Below are 16,534 nucleotides of genomic sequence, written 5' to 3'. Positions count from 1 at the left end.
AATCGGTTCATCTTCGTATTAGAAATATTTCAGGGTGTGATCTTTCCAATTTGCGGTCAAGGCTCCCTAAATCTCAAGCCACAAAAACCTCAAGACCAGGTCAAAATTACCTTTAAGTACATTGATCCATTGGAATTGTATGTCAAATCCTTTGCTTTATGAAGTTGTGTGTGGAGTATGCTATCCATGTTTTACCTGTTCACGTAGAAGTATTTGTACCTTAACTGGGTTATAATGCGCGTTTTTCTATGTTTTAGGTTGACATTTGGGAAGAAAGAAAGGTTTTTGGATCTCGCATCCAGGGTCTTAAAGATGAACTGGTAGCCAAGCAGATAAAAGGTCCTGCTCCACAAGTGGTCAGCAACGGAAAGAGCTCCAATCCTATCAAAATTGTGAAGAAGGATGCTCAGTCTTTGAGAATTGTCAGTTTCTGTGTTTCATTTGTTTGGTTCAGACTATGTATCTTTCAATTCCAACTTGGTTTAATAACATATTTTATGCATCAAAAGTTCTACTTATTCATCATTATTTCAGAAATTAGCTGTGGGAGGATTTCCTGAAAGAATTGTGTCAGCATTTCATGGTCTGCACGATGAAAGCTTAAATGAAGAATCTATGCTGACCAAATGCAATGCAGCCGTCCTTTCTGTAGAAAGAATTCTGAAGGAAGTAGAAAATACAATTAGTCGAGGTATGGTTTACACCTTTACTCAAGATGATAGATGAGAAATATCACAAGTCTTTCCATTGGGGCTAGTTCTACACACCTCAATACTTTCACTCTTCAGTGAATGGCTCAGCTTTAACTATCTTATGTCTATCTTGATACATGGGAAGGGTATTCTTCAATACTGGCATTATGGGTGGCTGTTAGTTTTGATGGTGATTATTTGACATGATTTATCTTTTCTTAACATGCTGAATGTCTCTGCTTTGAATGGGCTCTCTCCATAAAAGCTTGTTCGCTGACGGAGAACAAATGTCAAGTCCCCGTCTTAAAGCATATTCTTCTGTTTGTCTGCAGCCAATGTCCATGAATCCTAACTATATCTGTTGGTCTTTCCCTACCCACCTGGCACCTGTACTTAAATAATTCTTAGCAAATCATTCTCCAGGAGTAATATTCACATATGTTCCCAGTCCTTGTCCTTGAGTACTTCTCACATAGTTTCAGAATCGCTCAACTGGCTTTATACTGATCCTGCTAATTAGAAAGCATGAATACCGATTGACTCACACAGTCTATAATTTGTTCACATTCTATGAAGATAGGTATGCATTACTAGATTGGGCAGTGTCCCTGTATTTGGAAGTGGTGCAGGAATGTGATCTGCTGTTCACTTTGTTCAACTACACATCTAGATTCTAGACTGCAGAGAACTGGATTACATGTAAATAGAGATCTAGTTAACTTGTTTGAGAATGAGTTTGAAGGGAAGTTGAATTCTGTAGCAGTGATATAGATCCCAAATCTTGTTGATTCATTTCGACAGAATCTATCAGTGGATTGTTTTTTTTGCTAGCAAAAAAGCACGGTGATGTTTTGGAGTTAATGCTTGTTTTTTCTGTCTGCTGTGGACTGTGGTTGTGGAAGAATGAAAATAGTGTGCTGAGAATCAATCCAGTAGACCACTCATTACTTACGTAAGAAGGGGCAAGAGAGGAAATTCACACATTGTTGCCACCTAGCTATTTTCTGTTATGGGTGTCAGCAGGATGGGAGTGGGAATATTTCTGTTATTATTACTCTATATATAGCACAGAGGATGTAATTAGAAGGGAGGAAAAAAGTAGAGTAATTTACCCCTTTTGGAGAGACCTCACCTCTCGAAAGTGAGGGTTGTAATTGTTAATCTTTCTATGAGTTAGCAATACAACATATATCTTTCCTCTTTTGGTGCTAATCTTGCTGTGTCCCCTTGTTATTAAGTTTGATTCACAGCAAACTTGAAACTTCGAGCATGACGTTCAGGCGAACTCATGAAGAAGAGCCGTTTCTGGGTGGTCAACCAGAAAACGCAGGTGCGAACCCACGCGGAAATTAAATAAAATCCAGATGGTTGGATCTTGAGGGCGGAGAGGTACTTTAAATTATATCGTTTGGAGGATAATGAGAAGGTGGAAGCGGCGGTGGTCGCATTGGAGGGTGATGCTCTGCTTTGGTTCCAGTGGGAGGATGGTCGGCGGCCGATTTTTCGGTGGGAGGAATTAAAGGGGTTGATATTGAAGCATTTTAGGCCAACGGGAAATGGTAGTTTGCACGAACAATGGCTGAGCAACCACCAAGAGGCGGACGTGAGAGAATATCAACGTAAGTTTATTCAGCTTAGCTCCTCTCAGGGATATTCCAGAAGAAGTGACCAAGGGCCAATTTCTTAACGGGCTGGACCCAAGCTTGAGGGCTGAGGTCATATTACAAAACCCTAGAACCTTGGAAAGTGCTATGGAGATAGCCTTAAGGGCTGAGGAGAAATCCAAATGGGCTCAACCTAAAAAGGGATGGATCGGCCCAAACCGAACCCAATACTCACCACAATCCACTTACAACCCAAACCCCACAAAAAGCCTTCCCTCTTTTATCCCATCACCCACCTACCACCAGAAAAATACCACGCCTCAAACTACCCACAAACACGCATCACTCCAACCCCACTATTATACCCAACCAGATCTTCCACCTCCTCCTCCTCCTCCCTAACACCGCGAAATAGCCCAATTCCGGTGGCTCAGCCAGTGGGCGAACTTCGCCGGCTGAGCGAACAAGAATACCAAGAGAAACGAGCCAAAGGACTCTGTTTTCGCTGTGATGAAAAATGGAATGTCGGGCACCATTGTAAGAGACACGAATTAAGTGTCCTCACTCAAGATTTGGACGAAGAAGAAGCCCATGAGCTCTCTGTGATGGAAGAAGGAGCTCCACCGAGCATACAAAGTGAGATTTCTCTCAATTCGGTTTTAGGAATTAATGCACCTAAAACTCTTAAAATAAAGGGGCAGATTAATGGGCAAGATGTGGTGGTAATGGTGGACCCAGGTGCAACACATAATTTCATCTCACTTGCTACGGTAAAGAAGTTGTCACTTCCCATAAGTCTAACCCAGAATTTCGGAGTAACGTTGGGCACGGGAGAGGCCGTGCAGGGAGAATGCAGGTTTGTTCCTATTCAATTGCAAGGTATGGATATTTTTGAAAATTACCTTCCTCTCAATTTGGGAAATTCTGATATTATACTGGGCATACAATGGTTGGAAGAATTGGGCACAATGACAGCGAACTGGAAGACTCGGGTTCTTAAATTCCAAATTGGAGATAAATTTGTCACTCTCAGGGGTGATCCTTCTTTGGGTCGAACCTTAGTTTCTCTTAAATCCATGATGAGAACATTGATTAAGGAAGATGGTGGGTTCCTTGTGGAACTTAATTTGATTGAGCACCAATCTTTCCTACACACTACCTAAAACCCGAAACCAGACCCTTTACTCAATGCCCCTTCCTTCCTCTTACCCATCATACAAGCTAATAAATTTGTTTTTACCCTTCCCCGTGGCCTGCCCCCGGTGCGTAGCCACAAACTCTCCATTCTGCTCAAAAGTGGTACGGATCCCATTAGTGTTCGTCCATATAGATATCCACAGATTCAAAAAGATGAGATCGAGCGTCTCATTGAGGACATGCTACAAGCTGGAATTATATGCCCCTCTTCTAGTCCTTTCTCTAGCCCGGTCCTCCTAGTGAAAAAGAAGGACGACTCATGGCGTTTCTGTGTTGATTATCGTGCCTTTAACAAAGCCACTATTCTAGATAAATACCCGATACCGGTCATTGATGAATTATTGGATGAACTCAAAGGGGCCACTATTTTCACCAAATTGGACTTGAAATCCGGATATCATCAAATTTGAATGAAGGAGGGGATGAACATAAAACTGCCTTCCATACCCACCAAGGTCATTATGAATTTCTGGTGATGCCTTTCGGCCTCACCAATGCTCCGGCCACCTTTCAATCCCTCATGAACGATGCCTTCAAATCTTTTCTCCGAAAATTTGTCCTTGTATTATTTGATGATATCCTTATCTATAGTCCCTCACCCAAGAACCACATTAGACACCTCACCCTTGCCTTAAACCAACTCCACAAATACCAACTCTTTGCTAATCTTCAAAAGTGTGATTTCGGGAAACACGAGGTTGCTTATTTGGGTCACATAATCACTGCTGCAGGGGTCTCTGTTGACCAGGAAAAAATCAAGGCCATGACCCAATGGCCTGTACCTGCTAACCTCAAGTCCCTCCGAGGTTTCTTGGGCCTTACGGGATATTACCGTAAATTTGTTGCCGGTTATGCTAAGATTGCATCCTCTTTAACCCAAGGATAGCTTCTCATGGAACGAGGAAGCTGATACGGCCTTTGTCGCCTTGAAAAATGCCATGACAACGGTGCCCACTCTCACACTTCCGGATTTTTCTCAAATGTTCACAGTTGAAACCGACGCTTCTAGCTTTGGCTTGGGTGCGGTGCTTACTCAAGAGGGTCACCCGATTGCCTACTTTAGCCAAACTCTTAGCCCTCGTGCTAAATTGAAGTCCATCTATGAAAAGGAGCTCATGGCTATAGTGCTCGCTGTTCTCAAATGGAAACACTATTTACTTGGCCGGAAATTCTTAATTAAAACCGACCAGCAAAGCTTGAAATTTTTGATGGAGCAACGTGAAATAGGGCCGGAGTATCAAAGATGGGTTAGTAAACTCATGGGGTTTACGTTCGATATCATTTATAGGGATGGTAACACCAACACAATGGCCGACGCTCTCTCTCGCCAATCCCTCTCTGCTGAAATGGGGGCCTTGGTCACTACCTGCCACATTCCATGGCCTAAGATCCATGCTCAGATGGCGGCGGATCCCTTCATCTCTCACCTCACTCACGCCATACAACAGGGGCAATCGCATCCTAAAGGATATACTGTGGAGCAGGGGCACTTATTGTATAAAGGAAGGATTGTGTTGCCTAAATCTTCATCTCTCACCTCACTCACGCCATACAACAGGGGCAATCACATCCTAAAGGATATACTGTGGAGCAGGGGCACTTATTGTATAAAGGAAGGATTGTGTTGCCTAAATCATCACCTTTGGTAAGATCGTTACTCTATGATTTCCATGATTCCCCCTGGGTGGACATTCGGGTGAACTTAAGACTTACCAAAGCTTGTCAAGCCAGTGGTTCTGGCCCGGTATGCGACGAGGCATCAGTAAGTATGTGCAAGCTTGTCATATTTGTCATTAAAGTAAAACTTCTTCTCTCAGCCCAGCTGGCCTCCTGCAACCTCTCCCCATTCCCTCACAGGTATGGGAAGACATTAGTCTGGATTTTGTTGAAGGATTTCCCAAGTCTCACGGGTATGATTGCATTCTGGTCGTAGTGGATAGACTCACTAAATTTGCTCACTTCATTGGTCTCAAACATCCTTATACTACTCCTATGGTGGCTGCCCTTTTCTCAAAAGAAATAATTCGGCTTCATGGTTCCCCCTCCTCTATTGTATCGGATCGGGACAAAGTTTTTCTCAGCCTCTTTTGGAAAGAAATTTTCCGTCTCCAGGGCACGGCTTTACATCACAGTACCGCTTACCATCCGCAATCAGATGGTCAAACTTGGGCGAAATGGTTACATTGGGCAGAGATTTGGTATAACACCAGCTATCACACGTCTGCTTATTGCACTCCCTTCAAGGCCTTGTATGGTCGTGATCCCCCGACACTCATCAAATTTCAACCTGGGCAAACTGCTGTCTCTTCTTTGGAGGAGCAACTATTGGAGCGAGATGCCATTCTAGATGATCTGAAAGCTCACCTTCTGCACTCCCAAATCAAGATAAACCTTTTTGAAGATGGCAAAAGGCGTGAACTGTCCATGGAAGTGGGTGACCATGTTTACTTGAGACTTCAGCCCTACCGCCAAAAATCCCTTGCCAAAACCTTCAATGAAAAGCTCTCCCCACGCTACTATGGACCTTTCCCTATCCTCCAAAAAATTGGCCGAGTAGCTTACAAGTTAGCCCTCCCACCAGAGGCCAAAATCCATCCCGTGTTTCATGTATTTCAACTTAAGCCATCCATTGGACCCTCACCTGCTTCCCCCACTATTCCTCCCCAACTCACAGCCAACACACCCTAGAGGCTGAACCTGAAGCCTTGTTGGACGTCAGATACACTCCTGCACATTCACCTCTACTTAATGAAGTGCTCATTAAATGGAAAGACTTACCTGCATATGAAGCTACCTGGGAAGATCTAACTCTGCTCAATGCTAGATTTCCTTCCTTCCACCTTGAGGACAAGGTGGCTCTTTGAGGGGCGAGTAATGCTGAGAATCAATCCAGTAGACCACTCATTTCTTACGTAAGAAGGGGCAAGAGAGGAAATTCACACATTGTTGCCACCTAGCTATTTTCTGTTATGGGTGTGAGCAGGATGGGAGTGGGGAATATTTCTGTTATTATTACTCTATATATAGCACAGAGGATGTAATTAGAAGGGAGGAAATAAGTAGAGTAATTTACCCCTTTTGGAGAGACCTCACCTCTCGAAAGTGAGGGTTGTAATTGTTAATCTTTCTATGAGTTAGCAATACAACATATATCTTTCCTCTTTTGGTGCTAATCTTGCTGTGTCCCCTTGTTATTAAGTTTGATTCACAGCATATGCTGGGAACAATCGTTTTTCACTTGCAGCTTACTAGAAATTATTGGTGATTGCTTATTGAAGCTTTATGACCAAATTTCTAGATAAATATAAAAGAAATTGAGGTCCTTTGATACTTAAATACGTGAAAGAGGTAATACTATGGAAAAAAAGAACACGGTTGCATTGTTGCGGAAACGGCTTGTAACGGTGAAATAGAATGTTTTACGCCGTTGCGGGGTGATTTTTTTTTTTTGAAAAATCACGGCTGAATTTTCAAGCTTGTTTTTCCATTTTAAAAGTTTTTTACACTATTATGTCTAAAACTGTTATAAATAATCTATTTGAGATACTTTTGATATTAAACTATATTAAAATATTGTAAAATGGAAAATAAATCGTAACAGTAGCAACTTTTCTTACAAAAAGTGCAATAAAAAATATGAGTTATTTTAAAACAAAAAAAGAGTTGTTGACTGACCGCCACCCTTCCCTGTTTTCCTCAAAAGAAGAAAAGCATATGAAGTAAAAAACAGAAAAAGTGAAAAAGAAAAGAAGAGAGAGAAAACGAAAGAAGAGCAGCAGCCGGTAAGAGAAAAAGAGAGAACCATTGCAGGGCGGTGGCAGATATAACGCCTGACTCGCCGGCATTCTCGGCCATGACCTGCCAATCATATATTAGTTTTTCTTCGAAATTAGGGTTTTCAATTTATGGTTCAGTTCGAAGTAACCTAATGAAATTAAATGAAGGATTTTACTTGAATTCGAGTTGTGCAGGTAAGATTTAATTTGAACAAAAACATTTTTTTTTCCAAAATTCAACTAGATCTAGTTGATCTTACGTCGTCTTCTTCTTCTTCCTCGATGAAAAGAACTGGTCGTTTCAAATAACCGACGTTTCGTAATTGTAACGGTTTTCAAACGTTGTTACGCCGTTACATAATCGCCGTCGCACTGAGTTTGGTGTGAAATCCAATTTACCGTTCTATAACGGTATTCAACGGGTCTGTAAAATCCGTTACAAAGCGGCCGTTCCACAATGAAACGGCTGAGGTTTTGTGTCCTGGCCTCCTGGGTAATACTTGATAGTATGATTTGATTCGTATATGCCTACTTTTTTTTTTGCTAAAGCTCACATCTCACAGCAATTGTGTCCAACTTGTTTTTTTAATATTTTAGTTTTTCTCTTTCACTTTACAGTTTCTTTCTCCATCTTTTCAGTTTTCAGTCTCACTTTTGGATTTAGTCCTCGGTTTTCCCCCAAGGTGGTGAGTAAATTAAAAAGAAACGGAGGTAGTATATTCTTGTGTAGGACGTTATATACTTTCACACACATCGCGTGCATATAAGGCTAGTGCAACATAGAATTGAACTCTCATTGATAATTATTATTAGAATGACTCTTAAGCTCTGTTACCCGGACTTTGCAAATTTTGCCATATACCGTAGTCGGTACCACATGACACCAACACCGACACCAGTGCGAAATACGTGTCGGATCAGGCAAAGTTCACTCGGAGGAGAAGAGGAAAAGGCGATAACTCACCTTGACTCACCGACCGGAACTTCAAACTCGCCGCCGAAACTTCGAACTCGCCGGTCTGTGTTTTGTCTCTTTAGTCTTCGCTTCTCTTCTTCTCTCTCTTAGATCTTGTTCTATCTCTTCATCTTTTCTTTTTCTTTTTCTTTTCTTTTTCTCTTTCTTTTTGTCACTAGTCCACGTGACTTGTCCTTTTCTTTTGTTTTTTCTTTTTTATTATCTTTCTCTCCTTTCCTTCTTCTGTTCTACTTTCTTTTCTTAAAATATTATTTTTCCTCTTAGCCTATGGCTAAGTTGTTCTTTTTAACAAATACCTTAATTTTATTAATATATTATAAATAGACAATTATAAAATATAAATTAGCTGAATAATTATTAAATTTTATTTTATAAACAATTGGTTTTAAAATAAAACCCTTGATCAACCATACTTGAAGTGAGATGACAGATAGCTGTGAAGGAAGACATAATAGGTGTGGGGGGTGCAATGGAGGGAGAGAAATTAAGAGTATGATGCTAGAATGAAATACTTGCATGCTTGGGTATTTAGGGAAACGGTTGGGGGGGGTTGTTATGCACCCACACCAACTCAATCCTCCCATCAAGTTTACTTATGCTAGAAAGACAACCAAAGGTCAAGATGGTCATTGATAGTGAAGTTGGGTAAAAGTTGCCCTGACATCTGGCAAGGAAGAATCTAGAATCATTAGAAAATCTGCAGTAGAGAGAGAAAACAGGAGTAAATAAATGGTGGAGCATTTGTCAAAGGCAGGCAGTCAGAAAATTGAGAGAATCTACATCATTATAAGGGAGACCCTATCTTCTCCTTCTCCTCCTCTTCCTCCTCTTCCTCCCCCCCCCCCCCCCCCCCCCCTTATCACTATTGTGAGTTAAGTTGCTGCTGCTCTCAACCTAGTTTATAACAGGGTGGAAAAAGTTTGAGTTGCTGCTATTCTCAACCAAGTTTATAACAGGGTGGAAAAAGGTTTTTGAGGGGGAAAGATTAAGGTTGGGTATGGTGGAAATTGAAAGAGGGAAAGTAAATCTGATTCTTTCTATTACAGTGGCCAGGTGAAATGAAAAAGACGAGGGAGAAGCAATAGAAAGGGATATGAAAATCAATAGATGGCATGCAGAACATAAAAGTTCTGCACGTTATACTTGCATTTCGTTCTCCCATCCTCATTCGAAACAAAGTCCATGGTTCCTGCTTTTTTAATTACTAAAATATGGCGTGACTTGTTTTCACACCAATGCCACAAAGGAGCTTTCTTAATACAACTACTGTAATATGGCCGGAGCTTGCTTAGCGAGCACAGTTGACATTTTGATTCAAGGTGATTGTATCTCATCTGCAAGAAATAGGCCAGGCATGTGGTTTGTTCTCCTTTGGAACTCAAAATTCAAAGAGTAAACTTTTGTGGAATGAAGAAGCATGGGAAATGTGGATAGTTGCTATATTTGCTTAGAGCGGAATGTTGAATTAGACTTTACAGATCCAAGCATGTCTGGTGACCTCATATGAAATTATGTGATGTCATCAACCCCTTTGTGGGTACATCTAAGTTATGTTTTGATGGCCTTTGAGGGATCCCTTTAGGGCATTGAGCTCGATTGAAAATCTGCTCAGTTTAAGGACTCTTGTGACTTCTCTCCCAAATTCACATTGTTGTATTCTCTATCACTTGACTGAACTTTTGGTTAAAATATTATGGATAACCTGTTATTTATGATGGAGAAGAATAATGTATAAATCTATACGTTATGCTCAAACATTTCCAGTGCGTTCTCTGGCCTTTCTCTTTTTCATGTTTTTTCTTCTTTTGGTGATAAGGTCTTTGGGATATTTATAACACTGAATAGATCAAAATGTGGGCAATATCTCTCCTTGGGAGATGTTAGTGTGTGGATTTGTGGCTTCTTGAATCTCACACTTTGCGATACCGGCGAATTAGGAAGAGTAGTGTTACTTGAATGTTGATGGCAGCCACCTGTGCTTTTAGGATTGTCAGCTTACTTGATCATTATTAGAATTTGCCTATTTCTCTGTGCAAGTTTTTTTTATCTCCTCAGCGCATATTTTTTCTATTTCCAGGAAATTGGGGAAATGTTGCACTCTATGATCAAGATGTTGCAATTATAGTTGTCGCCAATATTTAGTGTGGTTTTATTAACTCATTGTGAAGTGGGACAAGTGAAAGGATCAATTGTTAGAATATGATCCTTTCAGATGTCTGCATAAGTTTAATAATGTGTTAAATGTCCACTCCCAGAGGCATCTGATTTTGCTCACTTTTATTTAAACTAGCATTATGGGAATTGATGCCCCTCCCCCCCCCCCCCTTCTCTCTATTTTTGATATTCTGGTCTTTGATAGTTTTTGTGCTTTGAGTTTTTCACTTTGCTGTCTTGGGTTTCCTTCAGGATAACTGTAGAAGGATTATGTTTATAGGTTATATGCTCTAGAGATATAAGACTTTAAACAGGTGGAAGTTGTTTATTTTGTGTCATTTAAATCTGCTTCTTTCTTATTTGTCTGGGATTCGTTTAAATGATATTTTTTTCACTTTTGTCTCTCCTTTGATATCGTTTCTGGTGAGGGGTGCAAGTTTGAGAGACATATGAGAGACTTTCTATGTTATAGATAAGGGGAATAGCAACGATGTTGTCCTATGCTGGGATTTGGCTTGCAGATCTAGACAAGGGAGAGGGGGGGGGGGTTTATGGATTATGGTCTCTAGGAACATTTCTTTTGCTGGAAAGTGCTTTGAAGTTCTGTTGGTTTTCCTCATTTCAATCTTTTGATCTAATATGGTCCAAGGAGGTGTTCCTATAAACATGTTTATCATATAGTCAGACTTTGTCTCTGCCCTTTTTTTTCACTTTTACCAGCAATGTTGAAAAAATTATTTTTTTGGGTTAAAAAATACGGATTTTTCTACCAGGTACCCTGAGTTTTACAAATATGCATCAAGTGCCCTGGCAGTTTTATAAAAACAAAGTGCCACTAACGCAATGATACCCGTACGAAATTCGGTTCGATTCGGGGAGCGAGAACGGTATAGGGTACGCTACCTATGGGTGTATTGGGTACGATGGGTGGTGTATCGGGTATGATGGATAAATTTTTTATCATAATTTTTTAAAATGAAATTAATGTGGCAAAATGAGAATATCATAAATTAAAGATAATGAGGAATAGGATCCCAAGCTTACATCTACCGCGCTATTGGCAAAAGCCCAAAACTCAAGTTTTACATTTTTTTTTGTGAAGTGGGCCCATGAACCAGAAATTAATTTGAGTTGCCTTCAGTTGTCACTCCGTGTCTTCCATCTTCATCCCTCTCCCCTGCTTTGTTCCACTGCTCCTCCATTTAAATAACATCCAAAGAATTCAAACCGAAAGAAAATGCAAATTAAGCATGAGTAAATACTCGAAACACTCATACAAACAATAGCCCCGTATTTTTATGCTCAACAATTGCTTAATATATGGTTAATTGCAGATCTAGGTTTTGAAAATTTCCCCTAAATTTTCGACTTAGCCTTCAATCACTCTGGCCAAAAGGGTTCGCTTGGATGCATGAACTGGTTTGTGATCCTCGGCGATTTGGAACGCGTTCGTCCTGCGATTGGGAACGTCCGAACTGAGTCGCCGGTCTGAGCACCATACCGCGAACCAAGTACCATGTGTTATTAGGACTTTGATGTTGTTTTGACCACATAAGTGTGAGGATAATTAGGGGTTATATCGGTTAATTAGGTTAATTGCAATCTTTTTTTAAATATGATAGTTAACGAAAAACATGACGGCAGGATAAGTCATGTATTTTTAGGACTTTGATGTGTTGTTTTGACCCCATAAGTGAGGATAAATTTTCTTGCATAGAATTTAATGTTGAACTTATGTGATTCATTCTCTTCTCATCTTTTGGATGAGATCCACTTGCGAATGGAAGTTCAACTCATAATACATCTGCTCCTTTAGACGTAATCACGTGGGTTCGAAATGCAATCACAACCCTCTCTCTGCTCACCCTTGGTTTTTGTGCAATGTAGAAATGGTGCATGTATTATGAAATGGAGGTAGTATTAATTAATTACCATGACTTGGCCATGATGAGATCACAGCCATGGTGCTAGATGTGCATGCGGTTATACCTGCCTTTAATTTCATTTTTTTCAAATTCCACTTGTCCAATGTGCTGCATATTTATCCCGTCAAAAAGAGTGTTCTGCATATTGTAGTACAATTTTTGCCTGTTACTCTAAGCCTTGGGATTGCAATGTGGGGTTAGAATTTTAGTAAGCTATTGAGGATATTGAATTTTGATGATAACCCTGCTTGTTCTGAGATTGATCGTTTTATTCGTGTCTACTTGAGATTTTGTGATTCAAACTCCTTTAAAGACTGTTTTACTGTGTTAATGTTTAGAAGATAGTCTTGTGGTTCCTCTATTCTTTAGTACAGGAGAGGAAGTTTCTGGTGATATTTCTTAATGCTTGGCAAGTAGTTATACATATAGGCTTGGTTCCCATGATAACAATCCTTATATGAGAATGTGAGAACACTTTTAAACCAATGTGATCCATCTTGGCTAATTTGTAAACATTTTTTTTCTTATGGGCCCAGGATGATTACTGATTATTTGAGGAAAAACGATTATCATGTTTTATCTTTAAAAATGGACCTCTTTACTAAAATGGATTACTATTCCACTTTTCATGCAAGGATTGTTCTCTTAGGAATGTTTTTACTACAAAAATGGACGTATTTGATGAAGAGAGATAGAGAGAACTCAATGCCAAAAGTAGTAGTGTTGCAAGTAATTTGACAGTCTCTCTAAAAGGGAAGTGTTACAAGTAAGTGAGCAGAGGAATTATATATCAATTGGATCAAATTGGCAAGTTGGATTGATATCCTTGAGTACTTCATTTGTATCCACCAAAGCATGAATCAAAAACCTCAAAAATCAAGTTTTTAGCTTTCGATAGCATATTTCCAAATCTTCCCAATGTGAAACCCTAAAATTTCCACTGATACCACATATTTCAAGAGAATCTTCAGCATATTTATTAGAGTTAATTGATCACAAATTTAAGAAAGCTTGGATTCCCTCCAAGCTCATCAAACTATACCTTTTAGGCCCTGTTCTTTCTGGGTATAGTTTCAGCTTAGCTCAGCTCAGCTCAGCTCACTTCACTTGACTAGTTTCCTCTCACAGTTCTAGCCTAGTTTAGCTGAGCTCATTTCAGTTCAGTTGAGTTCGGTTCAGCTCATCCGAAAAGAACAGGGCCTTATTCTCCCAGTCCCCTCTAAAAATAAAAAGAAAAACCCCAAACAATGGATGCTGTGTGGTTCCCTTTTTCTCTAACTTCTGAATATTTATTTATTTATATAAACTTTCCTTTTAGTTTCATGATATTGTGAGAGAAAAATCAGAGTACTTCCACTGACAATCTTCCAATTTTGATCAGGAATTCTACCAGGGACTGGAATAGCAGATCAGATGCAGGAGCAGGAAGATGTACTTCAGCAATGTGTCCGACAACTTGAAGGAGCAGAAGCGAGCCACTTAACATTGGTTTCTTTGCTAAAAGAAGCAGTTCAGGATCAAGTATGTTCTTGCTTAATCGCCTGCTATCCACTTTTTATCTCTCCCCAACAAGTAGTTATCCTCCCTCTTCAATTATGTACCATTTCTGTTTTCTTAATTTAAAATGTCTACTATCTCCAATCACACCTAATTTTAACATTATCAATATCATGGCACCCGAAAGAAGCCCTCGTATAATCTTTCTGCAAAGGGGAATTGGTAAATTAAGTGTGAAAGCCTGGCAGGGAATTCAGTATGTTGGTTTAATAGACCTGGCAGTTAGCATTACTCAGGAATATCGAAATACCTCCAAAAGCTTGAGAGTTTCTCACACCTTTGCTATGGTTTTAAATCTTGTCATCAACATTGTCCTGGATTCTCACTCTAAAGAGGGACCTTAACTTTCAGATACAATAGAAGCAAGAAGTAGGTTGTGATTAGGTAATAGTTGCAGAGCATATAAGAAATTGCAAGTGAACTTTGTAGGAAAGCCTGCTACTAAAATCTTGGCAGTAATGGGATTTGAAAGGACTGTAGAATGTCCAGCATTTATCTCTTTGTGCATGCTATGGTGGGGACTTTACGATGTCAAATGCAGGTAAATCCATTGTTAATAAGTGTTATTTTTCAGGAAGCACAGCTGGAGACTTTACGATGTCAAATGCAGGTAAATTTCCATCCTCTTGCAAGAGCGCATATGTTATTTTAGCCATGTATATGAATGATGGTGTGATTGATGTCCTATAAGGGACTCTATGAATGACGTCTGCATGAATAATGGGATTGTTGTCATTTTTGCACCAGTGTCTAAAGTACTAAGCTAATAAGTAAAAAAGGTGAAGGAGAATTTGGAAGAAAGGCGTGGTAAGTCCATCTTCCACCCATGGTGGCTGGGTCCTATTCTAATGGGGAGCGAGAAGGGCGATCAAGATGGGGAGGGCTCTCTAGCCTCAGATAGACGGGCCTGGCCGGGGCCTGTGTGGAAAAAAAGAAGTTAAGTTATCACATGAATGTGGATTTCTACACTTGGACAAGAACCGTGTGACACGATGCTGGGGGAGATTACACCAATAGGGAGGCCCTGCAAAGGGATGCAAGTAAAGATGAAAGGACTACTACATAAATTTGGTGTTTCAACATTTTATCTTACCACCACAATCCGACATCTTTTTATCTTTTTCAGGGGTGAGGGGATTGGAATCTTATTAATTTAGAAAGACCTGTTTACAAGCTAGATCAGGAGTTCTGCAAAAAAAAAAACTAGGACATCGAAAGAGTATGCCAATTGCATTGGGTAGCAGAACAAGATTAGTAAACCTATAAAGGCCAAGAAATATGAGTTCAAAGAGAGGTCAAGAGAACAATAGTGTACCACATAAAGTCAATGCTGGGATATTACCAACTGTATTGTTAACTAGTAATTGGCCCACCTTAGCTCGATGTATACTATATGTTTCTTTATGGATTAATTTAAATATTTCTATACAAAAGCTTCATAATCAATTCATCATCCTAACTAAATCAGTTTATAGAATATAATTCAAAAATATTATCTAAGATTTCTTGTTAAAAAGAAGATAGCTTCTTTTTAATATTTTATTTCCCAAAATATCTTAAAAAAGATTTAGGCGGGAAAGTTTTTAATGAGGGAGTCAGTGATGTATCACTTTTGGTTTTCGTATAATGTAATAGATTATGCAGACAGCAAAAGAACTTCCGTCTACTTATATGTCGAGTGAGCATAAGGGTAGGAAATTCATATCTGCATCAAAAGGGAGATTAGAGAAAAGTGTTAAGCCATTTTTGGCTTACATCTGACCCTTTAGGTGTGATAGGTGAAGTCGTACCTAATTCACGAGACACCTTGGATCGAGGAATAGGTACGAGAATGCTATTCGGTAGCTGGGAGAATTTGGATTATGGGAGGGGTTTTTTTTTTGGTATGGATTTTGAGAACTTAATACGTGGTAATATATAGCTTGGATCAATGATAAAAATTATATTATCTGTTTAAATATTATTTCTTTTTTGGGGTTTTAACCTTTATAACGATTCCGATTCTATAAATTGATTAAGTGGGGAAAATATACATAGAAAAACGAAAGTTGATAAAAGGATACCAATAGAATAGATAACGTACTGACATAACATACCAAATCAAACATATCTGGTAACGGGATTAAGGGGAAAGATGGCAGCCCAAGAAAATCAAACTTCGATACATTTCTACCCCATCCCATCTGCAAACAGTTCCTACTGCATTAGAGAAAACATTTTTGAAAAAAAGAGAAAGAAAGTTATAACCAGAATTCCAAAAACAAAGACTAACAACGGAGAAGATGATTTACCACTCCTAAGCGGCGATTTACACACTGCATTCCACTCAATTTATTCCTATCAAAAGCTCTAACCTTGGAACCTTAAATCTGTTATATTTAATATTTCCCCTTCAATTAGCAGAATTAAGGTTTAATTCTCAAACCCTAAATATCGCAATTCCTTAAATTAATGTCCCCATACTTTGCATTTATCTTATCATTCACAACCCAAAAGTGTATTTGGAGCTCCAATTTCGCCAATACAGCTCGTTTAGACCACCAATTTGGTACGCAACCGAATTGCATTTTGGAACAGAAGGACTAAAACATGATTCATGGGGGGTAGGGGTTAATTAGGTAACACTGCATGGGAGCCTTGTTCTTTTTATGCA

The 16,534-nt window shown here is 39.5% G+C and overlaps 1 protein-coding gene across 3 annotated transcripts in view; it reads left to right on the top strand.

The window, feature by feature from the left end:
- LOC104893754 (uncharacterized) overlaps nt 1-16,534 on the top strand; it is a 29,454-nt gene that overhangs the window by 11,504 nt on the left and 1,416 nt on the right. For 2 of the 3 annotated variants that reach the window (XM_010679888.4, XM_010679886.4), the window contains exons 4-7: nt 258-422; nt 535-691; nt 13,706-13,845; nt 14,456-14,491. In XM_010679888.4, coding sequence (XP_010678190.1) covers nt 258-422; nt 535-691; nt 13,706-13,845; nt 14,456-14,491 — 498 coding nt within the window. The remainder of the gene's footprint in view (nt 1-257; nt 423-534; nt 692-13,705; nt 13,846-14,455; nt 14,492-16,534) is intronic. The other variant, XM_010679889.4, reaches the window with a different exon arrangement.

Source organism: Beta vulgaris, chromosome 5 (genome assembly GCF_026745355.1).
Source record: "Beta vulgaris subsp. vulgaris cultivar EL10 chromosome 5, EL10.2, whole genome shotgun sequence".
NCBI lineage: Eukaryota > Viridiplantae > Streptophyta > Magnoliopsida > Caryophyllales > Amaranthaceae > Beta > Beta vulgaris.
Note: the sequence above shows the minus strand (reverse complement) of the source record. Positions and strands in the feature narration are given on the sequence as shown.